Genomic DNA, 16,390 nt, shown 5'->3' with positions numbered 1-16,390 from the left:
TTGCACCAGCCGTGCGATGGCCAGAGGGCCAGCGTGACTCGAGCGTGTCTCACCCTGCCCTCACTGCCCATGGGTGTGGGGGGCCCTGTGCCGCGCTGAGGGGACGTGGTCGGCGCACCGGTGTAACGCGTGTGTGTGCCGCTGCTTCGCGCGACGCGATTGGACCGTTGCCAGGCCGGGGTAGAGCGGGGGTTGGACTCGTGTTGCACGACCGAAAATGGACATATCAGAGAAATAATCGTGCGCACATGCGCAGCTGCTGACTCTCCCCTGTTGGACTCCCGTCTTGCTTTTCTGGTCGTGCTTGTTTTGTGATTTTGTGGTTGTAAGACTCGAGCCGTTTCCACCGGTGGTGGGGGGCACGATCGGCCGGCGCGGGAATTTCTTCAGTCCTTTCATTGTGTCTTGCGTGGGACTCTTCCAGCTGCGCTTTTTGTTGGTTTGCGTGTGTGTGTGTGTGTGTGTCTTTCGCCGAAAGACATACTTTGTGGCAGTTTTGCCGTCGTGCCTGTGTGTGCGCTGTTGGCCCCCCCTTCCTCCCTCCCTTCTCTCTCTTTTGCGGGTGTCCAGCGGCTGTTGGGCCTTTCCTCTCACTGGCATGTGCATAGGTGGTGGTGTGGAGTGCTGGAATCAACGTCGAACTTGATGTTGTATGCCCTCCTCCTTGTGTGCATAGAGATGTGTCACTCTTTAACGGATTTCCGGTAGATCCTTCTCTCTTTTGTGGGGTTGCCGAATGTGAGGCCTCTGTCCCTGGGCGCGCATAAACATCGGCGCTGCTTCCTCGGTGGGAGGACGTGGGACCAGTAAAATTGTTTTGGCCACTATGTCGGTGGAGTATCCGTGTGTTTCGGCCTTTTTTCTTGCTTCGTTGAAGCCGAGCTTTTGTTGTCGTGTGTGTGTGCTGAGCCTCCCACGCTGTGTTGTTTCTTTCACTGCGTTCTTTGTGTGTCTTTGAGTAGTGACAGTCGACAGAAACATCCCTATTGGGCCCCATTTGGAGAGGGGAGGGGAGGGGAGGGGGGGGCGATACACTGCCTGACATCGCCTTCTCCACCCACTAGTCAACGCCATGGCATCACGCGCGATATTCCCCACCTTCACGACACGCACAATATCGTCTCCTTTTCTGTCTTTCACTCGAATCTTCTCTCTCCTCACACTTCCCCGCTTCGCTGGTGAATTGCTGAACGCCCCTCTCTCTCTCTCATTAGAGTGCTCAGGCTTCCTGCGACATTGATCTCCTGCTCTCTAAGCGGTTGTTGCTGGCGTCTCTGTTCCCTCCCCCTCAAGCCCTCGCAGCTCTCCTCTCCGACGACGCTGTACCTCTGGACAGAGCGACCACTGTGCATTCATTCCCGCCCCTCCTCCAGTTGACCTCGTGTGTAACACGTCTCGCTCTAGCACGTAGCACACGTAGACCTGACTTACCCATCGTCACTGCATACAAACTACTGTAGCTCCCCCTGTCTCTCCTCGTTGGTGTTCACTGAGAAGTCGCCACAGCAGCACACTTTCTTGCCTCCTCTGCTCTCCAACGCCAAGGTTGACATGTCTCTTCGCGCTTCAGGCTCCCCGCAGCTTTCTCGGCCTCTGGAAGGACGCGAATCACCTCCGCCAATCATCAGTGACTCGGATTCGACGCCGAGGCTGCCCTCGTTGTACCAGCGCGTCTTGGATGGTCGCAGCAGCCCGCTCTCCATTCGCTCCGCCACTCCGAACATGAGTGGGATCTCGCGCAGCGAGGATGAGATGCATTCCGCACTGAGGGACCCTCTCCGCAGCTCTTTGTCACCCCACATCGTCGCCTTCAACAGCTTCAGCGTGCCCGACAGCAATAGCTCTCCACCACCGCTAATTCTCTCGGAAAAAACCTTCAGTAGTATCTCTGTGAACACATCGCTCTACAACGGCGGTAGAAAGGGCGACGCGCTGGGGGCGCAGCAGGCGGACAGCGCCATCAGCGGTTGCACCGGGTCTCAAAGCCTCGGCGCATATGTCGATCATGAGAACTGGATGAGCTCGAGCATCGAGTTAGAGGCGGTCGACGTGCGGAAAGTGATTACCGTGATGAAAGGCAAGAAGCAAGAGAGATGTCACGCTGCACTCTCGCCGGTGCCGGCGGTCGTGGTCTCTGCGGAAAAATCGAGACTGAAGCAGACCGAGATGCCGAATCCGAGAAGGGGTATGTTGCCCTCAGGTCGAAAGCGCTCTGTGAGCATCAACGCACCACCAGACACACCACGCGAGAGGCAGGCGCTGATTACGCTCAGACCTCGTCAAGCAGCGGCGGTGGTGCAACAGCAGCAGTACGTGATCCGGAGACCGTACATGCCTACAGGCGGTGGCTTGCCTACCCTTCGGACGCTGCCGGGCTTTACATCAGCACCCTACAGTATGGCGCTGCGCCCAGTACCACCCGCTGTCGCTGTATCACGAGCACACCCACTGGAACTATCGATCTCCACCTCCAGCGAAGTGGACAATCACCCCGCTTCCAGTAAATCTAGGGAAAGAAGTGCGGAGATAGGCACGGCGTCGTGGAGAAGGATGTTTTGGGTCTGCGGTGGAAGCGCCAAGCAGGTGGCGCCAAAGAACCACGCCTAGTACTCGTCAGGATCTCGATGGTTGCGGTTTTCGTTTCTTCTTCAGCTGTTCAACGTGTGTCTGTGTGTGGGATGAGTGAGTTCCACGCAAGAGACGTTGCACTCGCCCACTCACGCAGTCCTCGAAAGGGGTGTGTGGCACGGCAGACACGCACACACACAGAGAGAAAGAGAGAGGCGCACATGTGAATCTCCAAGTCGCAAATTTACATACGCGGGCACGTGCGCCCTGACACGCCTGCGTGAGAGGTGCGTGTCTGTCGTGCCACACACACACGCCTTTTGGGAGTGTTTTGTTTCTGCACTTTTTTGGTGTCTCGACTCATTGTGTGTGTGTGTGTGTGGAATCACTGGCCAGTGAGCCGCCCTCCAACTCCCCCCACCCTGCCTCGCCAGCCTGCGGGGCAAAGACCCTCTCTGAGAAACCGCCCCATCTGACGCTGTCGAAAGCGAAGTGAGGAGCGGCGTCGTACATCGTTCATCTCTCCTTGAAGTGGTAAAAGGAAGGGAAAGGTAGGAGATAGAAACGTGCAGCAGCACGACACACTCGCAGTCTGTGTATATGCCGTCATACCATTACTGCGCATTCTATTGTCACCCTTACGCGCCATAGGCGAGTAGCCTTGCTTGGTGCAATGATATGGCTTTGTGGCGTGTGTGTGTGTGTGTGTGTGTGTGTGCAGGCGCTAAATTGGCTGCGATGCTGTGCGCGCCCATGTTACCTCACCACACTGTGTAGCCTCTCTCTCTGCACAGCCGCTGATGGCGCCTCAGCTGCTCTATTTCTTTATCACGTCGTACGCGTCAACTCCAAGGCTACCATAAGCAATGAGTACCTTAGCGTGGGTGGTGTTGATCAAGAGTAGCAACGTAGGGTGAGGATACCTACGAGTGCCAAGAAGTGTCTTGCAGCGATAAAGTGGTAGCGGCGCGTCCAGGGACTCCTCCTCCTAATTTTCTGTTATGCTCATAGTGCTCTGTCATTGAGAAGGCTAACGACTCCTTTCTTTTGTGGGCGTGTGTTTAGGTCAGCGACTCTGCGTTTTCCTCCGCCTTGTCCTTCACTGTTTTCCTCCGTTGGGTTCTGTAAGTCCCTTCCTTCCTTTCTTCCTTCTGTTTCTACGGCACAGGTCGACGATGACCGTGCGTCTTTTCTTTTCCGTACTTTGCTAACCAGCATTTTCTGCCGTGACTGTGTCTCACCCTCTCCAGTTTTTTTTTCTTTTTTTTTTTTGCTACTCCTCCCACGCCTCAGATCTCTTTTCAAGGAGGTGGACTGGCAGTCTGTCTGCTGGAGAAGAACGCCTCTTCATGAAGTACAGACGCAGCGGGGCGAGGGAGCGAACGCGTACATTGGGGGGAGGCGCGGGTAAAATACGATCACACTGGAATGGCCTAAGGGCTTTGGGGGGAGGCGCGCTTTGCCAGCGCACCTCTCTCTTTTCTCTCGTTCTTTTCGCTTCCGTCCTGTTCCACCCCTCCCTCCTCCGTAACTCCGGCACAAATAACGGGAAAAATCGCTCGCCTGTGCTGTGTGTGGCCTGTCGCACCGTTCTGACCAGCAGACGTTCTGCATTTTCCATCACATGCCCCTGCAGCGCGTTTGGTGATGCGGGTGCACGCATGGGGTCTACTCAACCACCGTCGTTCCTTTCCTTTTATGGTTGTTTTTCCGCTTCGGCATCATCGTTGCGACGAGACGATCGGCTGCTCGCCCTATGGGTACCACTTGAACCCATGGGCACCCAAGCCCCGCACCGAACGTCTTACGCCGCTTCGCTGCGCTCATTGCCTTCTTCTTTATACGTATGCGTATGCGTGTGTGGCTACCTCATCTACACACTCTACCCGCAGCCGCACATGTTACTGTGTGTGTGTGTGTGCACTGAGCGAGTCAACGCGAGGTGCTGCCACATACCCACACCTTGCGGCTCTCATCGTGCCCTCCGAGGCCTTCAGTCGCTCCTTTTTCAGACTCTTCGCTTTGTGCGTGTTTGGCTGACGCCCTCACCTTTTCCTCATTCTCCAAGATGGCAGGGGGAGAGAGGGGCACACCCCAAGTGCGTGGTAGGCCAGGGTCCAGTACCCGCACTGTGTGTGTGTGTGTGGAGGGGGCAGGGGGGCAGGCTGCCCTCCTCCCCTATCCCTGCCCACGCCGGGCCACTTCTGGTAGTGGCAGTGCAAGGGGCCTGCGGCAGTGCACACGCTTGCACCAGCCGTGCGATGGCCAGAGGGCCAGCGTGACTCGAGCGTGTCTCACCCTGCCCTCACTGACCACGGGTGTGGGGGGCCCTGTGCCGCGCTGAGGAGACGTGGTCGGCGCACCGGTGTAACGCGTGTGTGTGCCGCTGCTTCGCGCGACGCGATTGGGCCTTTGCCAAGGCCGGGGTAGAGCGGGGGTTGGACTGGTGTTGCGCGGCCGAAAATGGACACACTGAAAAAAGGTGCACACCTCATATGTTTTTCCCTATGTTTTGCACTCGTTGCTGGATAGCATGCCTAACCTACGGAGAACACTCTTTCCCCGATGACGTCTTCTCTTTCTCTCTCTGTCTCTGTGCCCACACAAACATGCGCTCCAGCAGCTGATTCACCTCTTCCTCCTTCCCTTCTCTCTTATCCTATCACTGTCCTACATGGCTCGAGTGTCTGCACTTTTGCTGTCGTGTGTTGTCTTTCTATTCCTCTTTCCACTGTTGTGCCGGCCTCTGTCCGTGTATCGGGCGTTGTAGCGCCTTCAGCTTCAGGGACTTTCTCAGCAGAATACACGCTCACCACTGCTCGCCTTTTAGTTCTCCCTCCTCCTCTTCCTCCCCTCCCCCGCATACGTTGTCGGCAATGTTCCACCCGGCGGAAGATGAAATGGCTCGCAGGGAGGGCTACCACATGCAGCGCGGCGCCGTACATGGCATGGGCATGATGCTCCGCATGGAAGAGCAGCAGATGCTCGCGATGCAGATGCGAGAGATGGAGATGATGCAGATGCAGGCCATGGGCTGCGCCCCGTCTTATCCAGACAACCAGTGGGCCTCCCCGCAGCCACAGCAGCAGCAGGGAAACACGGAGAGCATCGCGAAGCCTTCTGAAGCTGAGAGGGTGCCTGCTACTACGCCGAGCTTGGCTGCCCAGTCTCCAGCTGCCCGTGCTGGCCACGCGTCTATCTCGTCTCGGTCGGCGACCAAACCGGCGCACAGCGGCGATGCGAACAGGGCGCCGCCGCCTACTACCACTACCAGCGGCGGCGCTGGTCTTCCTGATACGCCGTCTCAGGTGGGAGCCTACTGCGCCTACACGCCGAACAGCCTTTACAACACGATGCCCTCTACCAATAATACCAAAGACCTCGCTGCGGCGCAAGAGTCGACGTACAATGGTAGCAGCATGTACGGTGACAGCCACAGCGCCTATGCTCCAGCTTTCACAGGTGGTGCTCTCAGCGAGAATGGCGCCAGTGGTGTGGGCTACTCCATGTACAACGCGACGAACTCCAGCAGCATGTATGAACAACCAGCACCGTCCTTGGGGGCAACAGACTCGAGCACCGTCAAGACCGCGACTGCTGCGGACATTCCCGCCTCTGGCAACTCTTCGAAGGCAGCCACGCCTGCGTTGCAACACAGGTCGCCTGGAACTAGTGTGTCACCTGCGCCGCAACGCAAGCTCTCGGTCAATACCCTGGATAAAAAAGGCTCTTTGACGGGCATGAACCGGACCGACAAGTCTTCCACCTCAACGACGCACCGCAGTCGCGAGATTCGTCAGAAGAACAGCGAACTGAAGCGGGAGAACTCGAGCGGCTTTATCGGTGGCCGCTCCCGCGGCTCCTTCAGCCGCCCCCCTCCGCAGGAAAAAAGCGCTAGTCCCTCGGTGGACAAGAACAAGCGGTCGTCATCGTATTCCGCCCCCAAGAACAACCAGCCCCTTTCTCCCTCCTTGGACAAGGACAAGAGTATGCACCGCTCGTCCTCATCGTCCTCGGAAAAGGGCAAAGGTGGGAGGCGTTACTAGTCCTCCTCGTCGACCACGCAGGGCTCCTACTACACGTAATGGATGGGCATCTGATTTGCAAGCGAAACTAAACTAGATCCCCGAGACACCAGCTGCCGATGCGCCTCACGGGCTCTATGCTTACCTGCCCCCTCACTTTCCGCGCTGACAGAGCGGGCAGGCGCCATCTACCTCGTTGGGCCCATTCAGCACCTGGTGCCGTCTGCTGCGCCCGTTTCGCTTTAAAGTGTTCTTCTCCGCTTTGGGGGGTATTCGTTGCCTCTTTCATCGTATTTTTATTCGCCTCACCCGTGCGCATTAAGCTCCTCGTGACGAGGGTGAAAGAAGAGGGGAGGGAAAGTGGGAAAGGGGGCGGCAGCGCCTTTGGTTTCCTTTTATCGAGCCTCATTCTTGTGGATGTGCGTAGTTGGTTGGGTGCGTATGTATATGTGTGTGTGTGTACCGGTGTACATCGCTGTATCAATGACTGCTCCGGCGAAGTAGACCGCACAGTACCCTAGCGTGGAACGGCAGCTCAACATGGGATGGACGGATCGATGAGATGTTCAACGTCTATGAGGTCGCCGTCAGGGCAAAATTAGTTCATCTCAAGGGTTGATGCGGTCCTCAAGCGCCATACCGCCTTTTTGGTTGTTGTTGTGTTTTTTGGGGGGTCTGTGTGCTCACCGCACCCCGATCTCGATGAAATTGCCCGTGCACACACACACAAAGGCGTCCCCTCACCTCTTCCATTTCTCGCCCAACTCTCGTCTGTTATGTTTCCTTTTTTTCTTCGCACACTTCGTGCGTATTCTTCCTCATTGGCTTCCGTGGTAGTAGTGGGCCTTCCCTTTCAGTGCCTCCTTACTCTCTCCCTCTCTCTCTCTTACATCCACTCTTTGTTATTCATGTGCATAGCGTCAATGAGCTCTCTTCTGCTGCTGCTGTCGTGGTTGTCGTGGTTGTTGGTTTTCTCCTTTGATGTATGTGTGTTTCAGTTATAAGCTGCATTGCTGCGAGTACTGAGATGCCCGTTGGAAACGCCGCCCTTTTTTTTTTTGCTCTCCCCTTTCCTACGTAGCTCTACTCCTTCCCCATGTCGTCTATTCGTTACGCCCGCTCATCAGCGCTGGGTGCTCGCCATGTACGGTGTGCGGCTTTTTAGTTTTCTTCTGGATGTCTTTCGCGCTTGCCCGTACACGCAAGACCCAGTCCTCCGTCTCAAGGTCCCTCTCGTCTGAAAGGAGGCTAGGAAGAGATGCTTGAGGTGTAGGTATAGCTCAACACTATGAGTCATTGTGAGAAGCGCAAACCTGCCGACGTACGCAGCATCAAGTGCTGTCTCCATTCTCGCACTTCCTCCCCCCCCCCTCAGCCTGGCTCTCCAGACACACACACACGCGCACACACTATTCGATACACTTCTGGCAATAAAGGGGTTTACGTAAAGCAACCACACATCTTTTTCCTTTATTTTTCTGCTTGCTTCTCCGTCTCTCCTTTGATTTCTTTGCATCTTCGCTCGCGCAATGTCGTGTGTTTGGGGCATTAGGGGAGGGGAAGGGGGGGAAGAGGAGTCAGACTAAGCGCATCCGTGCGTGATGGCGTGTGTAGGCGCTGCTGAGCGTCGTACGGCACATGTGCGTTTGTCGGTATTGCTGCACCGATCAGTGCGTTGTGAGTGCGACTGTCCTTCTCCTTTGTTCTTTCTTTCTTTCGACTGATTACCTGGCAAACGGACCCTATGGTACGCAGCTACTCCATACGGATGAAATCGAGCCGTCACCCTGATGCCGCCCCCTTGCCTGTTCTTAGGCTTTCTGTTCAGTCAGCAGCTATCCAGTGGAGCTGCTGTCCTCTTTTAAGTCCCTCTCGTATTTTTCGCGCCTTGTATAAGCCAGAAAGCAGAAAAAAAAAAATGAAAACAGAACCGTCAGCAAGCGTACGTCGACGCGCGTGTCAACCGTGCCTAGGTTGAGCGTGCAAAGCAGTGCAGAGATCGATTTCTTACATTCGGGGCCAACGCTGCTTTCCAACCCAAGAGGACTAGCTGTAGTGGGAGTAGAGAGCACGCCACTTTCAGGAAAACTACCAGTGGTGGTTGATGTGCGCCCATAGTCCACAGCTGGGTCTCGAACTGGGGATTAGCTGCAGTCGCTAGGCTTGCAAGGCCCACTGATCGGCACCGGAATCATCCCCACTGTGTTTCACACCTGTCTCTACTCTCGCTCTACCGATTTTCTTTCTCCTGTCATGAGCTAAAATGACGCCCGCGCTTGATCAACTTGTGGAATGAACCTCCACAGCTTCTGAATCAGGACTGGCGTGCCTGCCCCACCGACCCCACTACACTCGACAGCACCGCCTGCAATCGCCGCCACCAGCCTTCTTTCTTCCTTTTGGTATTCGCTTCTGTCGTATTCAGAGTAACCGCAACGATACGCGCCTACTCATGAGCCGGCCCCTCCTCTCACTCTCATCTACTAACAGACTCGGTGTTTCTCTGTCTTCATTGTCGGGGTGCGAACACTGCCGCATTACTCCCCCCTTCTCCTCCTCTTCCTCGTTTCCTTCGGCCACCTCCCCTTTTGTTCGTTGTCTTCTTTCTCCTTTCGCTTCTCTCTGGGCACTGACGCATTGACTGATTTCCACTGAAGGACGCAATTCCACGAAGAGGAGGACCGAAGCTCTGTCTGTGTGTCCCCACCCCCACACTGGAAGGCAAAGGAGTAGAGGGCGTCTTCGAAGGGAGGGCCCTATAACGACGCAGCGTGGCGGTGCACGTGTCACTTTTCTCCTTTTCCCCCTCGTCTCCTCCGCACTCCCGTCGCTTTGCTGAGCCCGCTGCGCGCATCGCAGTCCCACTTCAAAGACCTCCACCGCGGCATTGTCCTCGTTTTTCTTTTTTGTTTTCGTTTGTGGATGTCTGTGTGTGTGTGTGTGTGTGGCTCCTTCTCTCCCCCCTCCCCCTCTCTGCTGCGTCTTTGCCTCTTGCGTCTTACTTTCTGTTAGGGGGGTCTTTTTCGGCTGTTGTTTTCCGTGTTGCGTTGGTGTCGGTCTCTCTGCAACGTCGTTACTGTGGCGTGTCTATGCGTGTTTCTCCTCTCCTTCCACCCCCCCTACTTTCCCCTCCCCCCTCCCTCCCTCCCTCCATTATCCGCTCTCTCCCTTTGCCTGGGCCTCTTGCTCTCCTTTGTGGGGACACGTACACCCGCTCACGCCCTCATCACATTGTTCTTCCGTTACTTTCACTCCCTCTCCTCACCCATCTAGCTGACCTCTCCACCCCCTCCCTTCTCTTTTTCCTTTGCTCGCTCACCTCCGCAGCACAGTCGACGGTGTGTCTGACGTTGTGGTGTGTTGTCGCCTCACGCACTTTCATCCGATTCGCCCATATCCGTTCGTTTCTGCCTTCCCTCTTTTTTTATTTCGTTCGCCTTTTGCTTTTTGCCAGATTCTTCGCCGCGCCTACACGCGTTGAAAGGGTAGGGCGCGCAGTGCTCGCCCAGGCGGCTTTCTCTCTATTCTACTTTTCCTGTCTGTTTATCTGTTGCTGTGCTGTGGGTATGCGTGAACCAGCCCCCCCCCCCCCCCCCCCCCCCCCCACGCCACTCTCCCAGCGACGCCGACTCGCTCTTCGTCTCCTCACCTACCGCTCGGTGTATCTCAAAGCGACCTTTTTTTTCCGCCTCTCTGTAGGGAAGAGCGAGAGTACTACCGAGAACGCGAGTGCGTGTCCTCGTGCAGGCTTGGCCGCTCATTGTAGAGCCTCAGTTGAACCTGCGGATTGCAGAAAAGAACAGCACAGTGGGCAGGAATAAATGCGCTCCAACTACGTGTATGATGAATCAGCTGACCTGTCGTCGCCGCTTCGCAGTCTGGTCGGCTCAGTCACCGGAAACCTGTGGGCAACGCGAAGCACTACTTCGTCCATGAGCAACGATGACTTTCAGACGCTGACTGGCAATAGCAGCCTCCTGTCAAGCAGCCAGTATGACATCCCTCTCTTTCATAGCATCGAGGTGCCACCGGGAAAAGCGCAAGTGCACCCCGACCCTCTGTCACCACCTGCCTCGCCACAAGCCCTTGTCGACAGGACCAAGCCACGCACAAGCCTGCGAACGAATAGGCAGAGGTACTCCAGCAGCTGGCAACGTGGTAGCATCGAGTTGATGAGGTCAGACTGCACCCCGGAGACCTCGAAGCTGAGCGGGCCCCCACTGAGGGAGCCTGGCGCAGACACACACGGTGACCTCTTTGGCTCAAAGGGCCCCTCCATGTATGTGGATGACTACTGCGCAAGCAGCAGCAGTGTGAGTGGCAGCGGCAAGCTTCCTTTCCTCTCTGGTACGAACTCCCCCGGACAGAGTGGAGGGCTGGGCAGGAGCAGCATCGACACGACAGTCAGTGGGAATCTCAAGAACTTGGCCCGGAGACTTTCGGGATCCGGTGCTATTCAGGACTCAGTGGACGCAAGTAAACGAACCCCGTTGCCAGGGGCACCCGCCTCGCTCCTGCCTACCGCTGACACGCCTTCCGCAACGGCCATTGGAAGTGACAGACGGTGCTCACAGGACAACAGCAGTGGCACTGGGAGCACCACTGCACCACCCGCCGCACAGCAGAGAGGGCCCACAAGCGCCGCCCACCCCGCTCAGTTTGCCTCGAGTGGTGCCACAAGCAGAGTCATTAAAGTGTCACCCACAACACTGACGCTGCCGCAGCCTTCTGCCGAGTTTACGCTCCTCCTTGACTACCCGATAATCAAGGACAGAGGCTCGGCAGCGAGGTCATCAGGACACCAACTGTCACCCCAGGCGCTCGCTTCACAGAGCTCGTTGAACCCGTCTCGCGGTGCCAGGGGGATGGCAGGGAATGCAGATAGCCGGACTCTGACTCCCTTGGGGGTAGAAGATATCCCAGACAGGCGAGCCCGTCATCGCAGTACGCTTGGCGGTGTGTTGGGCAGCGTGGAGCACCGTAGCTTCTCGCCCTCCTCAGGTTGGCAGTCAAGCTCCAGCGTGCTCTCATCGTCGTCGCCAGTCCCGTGCGTCCGGACCGCCAGCGACCTTCGCATACGCTCTGAACACCACAACTTGAATCGCAGCGGTAGCGGTGCGGGTGGGATGTCACCTGTACGGCAACAACGCGCTGCCTCTGAGCCGTCTCCTACGGCGCTCGAGCGAGGTCACCACGTCTCCCTCTGTCGTACAGTGCAACCCCCCGTGCAGTCGGTATCCTCGACGCCAACTTCCGCTTGTGTGCCCGGAGTGGGTACCACAGAGAGTAGTGGATACGGCAACAGAGATGAAGAAGAGGCGGATAGCTCGTCACTTGCTTGCCAGCCAGGGTACGACCTCAGCTGCGCGCCCGGTGCTGTAGAGGACATCGCAGAGGCAAAGATTGATCCGCTCCACTACAACACGGACGCCCTTGACGGCGACAAGGATGGCTACAGTAGCCTTGTGAACTTACAAGACGAGGAGGAAGAGCCGTCGGTTATACGTTCGACAGAGAAGCCGCCCTCCGAGGTGTCTTCTCGATCAACGACAAACCAGCATCCCAAGAACGAGACGGCACCTGCACTCACTCCGCCGCATGCGCCACCAATGCCCAAGAAGCAGTTCTTCACGTTGGAGCCAGTCCGCACGAACACCTCAGCGATGGCGAAAGGCGGAAATTCAAAGCTGCGCTTCGATGGTAGCGGTGTTGCGAATCGGTCTGACAAAGAGTTGTCGAGCGTGTCATCCATGTTTTGTGCGATGAGGCCGCTGCATCTGGCCGACCCTAACGCCTCTCTCTCGCAATCCCTCCCGCTAACGGCACGAGTACCGAGTCTACTGTTGCACGACACTCGCAGTGAGCACGCCCTCGGGGCCGTCGTCACTAATGGGGCCCAACGCCTCTCCATGCCACTGAAAAGTACCAATGCGGTTGCGCTCAATGGCAAGGCACCTCCGACGGGCACCACTGAAAGCCGTCGCGCCCGTCTACCTTCGACTGTGTTGAGTAATGCCACTCAAGATGGTGCGCAGGCTCTCACCACGTTAAGCGGCAACAACACTAAATCCTCTGAACCATACTCGAGGGAGGCGTCTGAAGCTGCAGCGTCAAGTTCAATATCTCCGCCGCCTATCTTGAGCACGATCAGTTGGGCTCAGCCGATATGCGCGACCACGCTCAGTGACGAGCTTCAAAATCCGCTACGTCAGCTTCACTGCAGAGTCTGCATCCACACGGATACAAACGGGATCGATGACGCTCCAACAACCCGGGTGCCGTGGCCGCTGCAGAATCCACCCTCGAGCATCATTGTCAAGCGCCGTCTCTTCGATCCGAAGCTCCCGCGTCCTCGTGGCCCCCGCGCACGTGGGCTGCTGAACGGAAAGCGACAAGCTGACTGGACACCTCCGGAGACACACTACGCGACCACGCTAGCAGACATGGCAGCGTTCGAGGAGGACGAAGATGGCATACAGCAGTGTCACCTCACGGGCACCCTGTGGGACGACGAAGTCATTGGCATGGATGCGCCAGTCTCTCGGCTACCCGAGATGCGAGGCGGCCAATTGTCGTCGTGCTCGACGCCGGTCCTGCGAAGAGGCACATTGGGTGTCATGCTGCGAACTCGATCTCCTGTATCGCCGCCAAGGGTGCCGCTAGTGCCGTCATTGGCACCAATGACGCTCTCTACCTCACTCAGGGCACCCGCCGTCTTGGAGGAAAATGTGACTATACAAGGCAGCCCGAAGCTCGTCAGCTGTGCTCCGCCGACCGCTGCAGCATCAGGAGATGCTCCTACAAGTGTCATGTGGGGCTCGTTCAGCACCTCTGTGAACGCCGGTCGCCGCACCGGTGGCATAGTTGTGGATGAGGTGGAGAAGGTGCACCGCCTCCGCGAGGAGTCGGCGATCACACCGGTGCTTGAGGGGTTGCGAATCGAGCCATCCTCACTACTTTCCCACAGCGCAGCGGTACGCCTATCCTCACAAGTAGCGCCAAGCCACCGCTGCTTAGGGGCATCGATTCACCCCAGACACTCCGTTGATTCAAAAAAGGGGGTGATGGAGCCGTAGAGTGAGCGCAGGCGTGCCAGAGGCCTAGGTGGCCACGCGAGCCTTTTCGGTAGCAAGCGACTCACTTCATAGTCCGTGACAGGCAGAGACCTGGTCCTCGCAGACTCCTACAGTTTACCAGCACGTCTGGGAAGCCCAATACTGCCATCCTGTGGGTGCATCATGGGACGCAGCTTCACTGGTGGCGCGGCCAACGTGTAGGAGAGCAAGAGCGGCAACGCGGGACGGACTGCCAGAGGTTGATGTTCTCACCCCATCCGAGGACATCAAGTCATCTGATGCACTTGCCAAGTCAGCACTGACTCTTACGCGCTGCGGCACTGCACAGTAGAAGCCGCCCTTGTGCCTCTGCAGCACTGCTTCCTGCTTCGTATATCTTCTTTGTGCCTCATGCCTCATTGAATCCTCGTGTGCAGCGCCCGTGCAGGGGCGGCTGTGTTGCCTTTTGTGTTTTCTCTCTCTCTAGTCGCTTGGCTCCTTCTTGTCACTGCGCACGGCTCTTTTTTCTCTCCTCTCTGTGCTCTGCTGTGGGCATTTTTCCTCTCTTTCTCTCAGCAGCGTCATCGCCATTGCTTCTCTCCATCGCAGGAACCTTAAGTCGTAGGTGCACGGAAAACAAGCGGCATTAGCTCGCTGCGCATCGCTCAACCACTTCTAACGCTAGAGTGACACACCCGAAGGCGCCACCGACCGCTGTACTGCTGCTGCTGCTGCTGGTCACCGTACACCGCGTCTCTGCAAACTGGCTGCACTTTTGACTCCCCCCCCTCTCTCTCTCGCTTCCCTCCTCTCTGCACATGGTTATACTTCTCTCCTCTGTAGTACTCGGCTTGTCTCTTTTCCTCTTAGCACCGCTTTTTCCATTCGGCGTGTGGAGTCAAGTCTTGTTTATTCCTGCCTCGTGAGTGTGTGTGTGTTTTGCTTTTCTTTCTAGAATGTGCTCCCCTCGTTTTTGTTGTACCTTGTGGAACCTCTCCTGGGGGGATACATCACCTTGTTGTGCTTTGCTTTGGACGCACATTCGGCCATCTCTGAGGTGCAGCCTCCGTAAAGCCTAAATGCACCCTCGTGACATGACACACCCCAAAGTCTGTGCAGGCCTGTGATGCCCAGCTGTTTTCTTCCTTGCGTGCAGGTTTTTTGGTTGGCGTCTCCGGACTATCCCCCTGGCCCCAGCCTTTTCTCTCTTTCCCTCCCCCCCCCTTCTGGGGACATTGGTTTCACGAGGACGGAAAGCGCAACGGGGTGTTGCCTCGGTTGGCCGATGACGTCACCGCGTCGCTTTAATCCCTTAACGTATTCCTTCCCCTCTCTCTCGCTCTCTCTCTTCCCCCTCCTCGCCACCTTCCGTTTTTTCTCCCGGAGTCAATTTTTTGCCTATTTTGGTCGAGGGGGCTCTTGTGTGGGTGCGCTCTCTCTCGCGCGCGCGCCTCTACGTTAATGCGAGTGCGCACACGCGTCACTCCCTCCTCCTCCTCATGCCTCGCCTGCTATGGCCTTTGCATTATGCATCTGTGGTGTCATTCTTCGCCTCCCACCCATCAGCCTCCTCATGTGCCCGTGTGCCCCCCTTTTGCTGCTTTGCGCGGGTGGGTGTATGGTGTCCCGCTTGCTGATTTCTAAGCGTGGTTGGTCTTCTCTGTTCCGCTGCTCTCTTTTACATGCTCCCCAGGAGCATCAACGGCACGCATGCAAAGTAGACAATGTGAGCGAGATGGAGCTTCTCATTTGCCTCAGTGGCTCTTCACGAATGCAGAACAACATGCGTAAGCTCAACTCCCCATGCGTTGACGAGGGAGTCACTCCAGCGCGGCAGCAGGACCACCTCCCATCCCACTTCCTCAAAGCTCTGCGCTGAAAAAGTGAGTGGATTTTTTCTTTTGCCTTCTCGATGATCACATCTCCTGTGCTTTTACCACTTCACTGCTGCGCGCACGTCTACTGAAGGGAAAAAAAAAAAGGGAAGACCCCCGCCCCGTGCTTGCTTCATCGATACTGAGCAGATAAAATAAAACCGCACATTCCCACGCATCCGCTCTCGCTGCCGACTCCACAGTCGAGCAAATGCAGAGGTGCATAGCGCAAGCCCAGCACCCATCATGGTCATCCCTTCCAATAGAATACCCTGCTGCTTAGTGATGGATTCATCGGTGCTGCTGACTGACGAATATGATATGTGCGACTTCCTCGCGAGACAGCTGCCAGCCTCTCCGCACGTCGTTCTCATCCCGAACGATGTCATTGAGGAGCTATACGGGTTGAAGAACAGTGAGAACGCCACCATTGCCACCCAAGCAGAGAGGCTTTTGGAGTTGTTCAAAAAGGGTCCTCAGCGCCATCAACGTACTTCAGAACCGATCTCCGCCTCTACGAGTGGACTGTCTTTGGGGAACCGCCTCCGTGGTGTGGTGCTTAGGCAGATGCGCAATGAGGCCTTCTATCCATTGGTAAAGTTTGCGCGCAACCGCGACACAAAGATTGTGGCCTGTGCGCACTACTTCACCATTAACCCAGCGACTGCATGCGGCAGCGGTGCAAAGGGGGCGAAGGACTCGCTGTATGCGGACCTGCAGGAACCGCTAGATAAACCCACAAAGAACCGGCCGCGGGTTCGCTCGTCGTTGGCTGAGTCCTTTCAGACGCGCTGCTTCGGCTGTTCAAGGAGCTTTTTCGTAACAAACGACGTGCTGCAGCGCCTCAAAGCCAGCGCGTACGATATTC

The 16,390-nt window shown here is 56.7% G+C and overlaps 3 protein-coding genes across 3 annotated transcripts; all 3 read left to right on the top strand.

The window, feature by feature from the left end:
• Positions 1–1,551: 1,551 nt before the first annotated feature.
• Positions 1,552–2,607, top strand: LBRM_31_2370 (hypothetical protein; the record flags this gene model as incomplete). The annotated part of the gene is made up of 1 exon (XM_001567180.1): positions 1,552–2,607. One exon carries the CDS (start codon positions 1,552–1,554, stop codon positions 2,605–2,607), a length of 1,056 nt encoding a protein of 351 aa, XP_001567230.1.
• A 2,837-nt stretch (positions 2,608–5,444) lies between these two features.
• On the top strand, positions 5,445–6,614 carry LBRM_31_2360 (hypothetical protein, unknown function; the record flags this gene model as incomplete). The annotated part of the gene is made up of 1 exon (XM_001567179.1): positions 5,445–6,614. The coding sequence occupies one exon, from the start codon at positions 5,445–5,447 to the stop codon at positions 6,612–6,614; it is 1,170 nt and encodes a 389-aa protein (XP_001567229.1).
• A 3,911-nt stretch (positions 6,615–10,525) lies between these two features.
• On the top strand, positions 10,526–13,669 carry LBRM_31_2350 (hypothetical protein, unknown function; the record flags this gene model as incomplete). The annotated part of the gene is made up of 1 exon (XM_001567178.2): positions 10,526–13,669. The coding sequence occupies one exon, from the start codon at positions 10,526–10,528 to the stop codon at positions 13,667–13,669; it is 3,144 nt and encodes a 1,047-aa protein (XP_001567228.1).
• Positions 13,670–16,390: the final 2,721 nt, after the last annotated feature.

Source organism: Leishmania braziliensis, chromosome 31 (genome assembly GCF_000002845.2).
Source record: "Leishmania braziliensis MHOM/BR/75/M2904 complete genome, chromosome 31".
Taxonomy (NCBI): Eukaryota; Euglenozoa; class Kinetoplastea; order Trypanosomatida; family Trypanosomatidae; genus Leishmania; species Leishmania braziliensis.
Note: the sequence above shows the minus strand (reverse complement) of the source record. Positions and strands in the feature narration are given on the sequence as shown.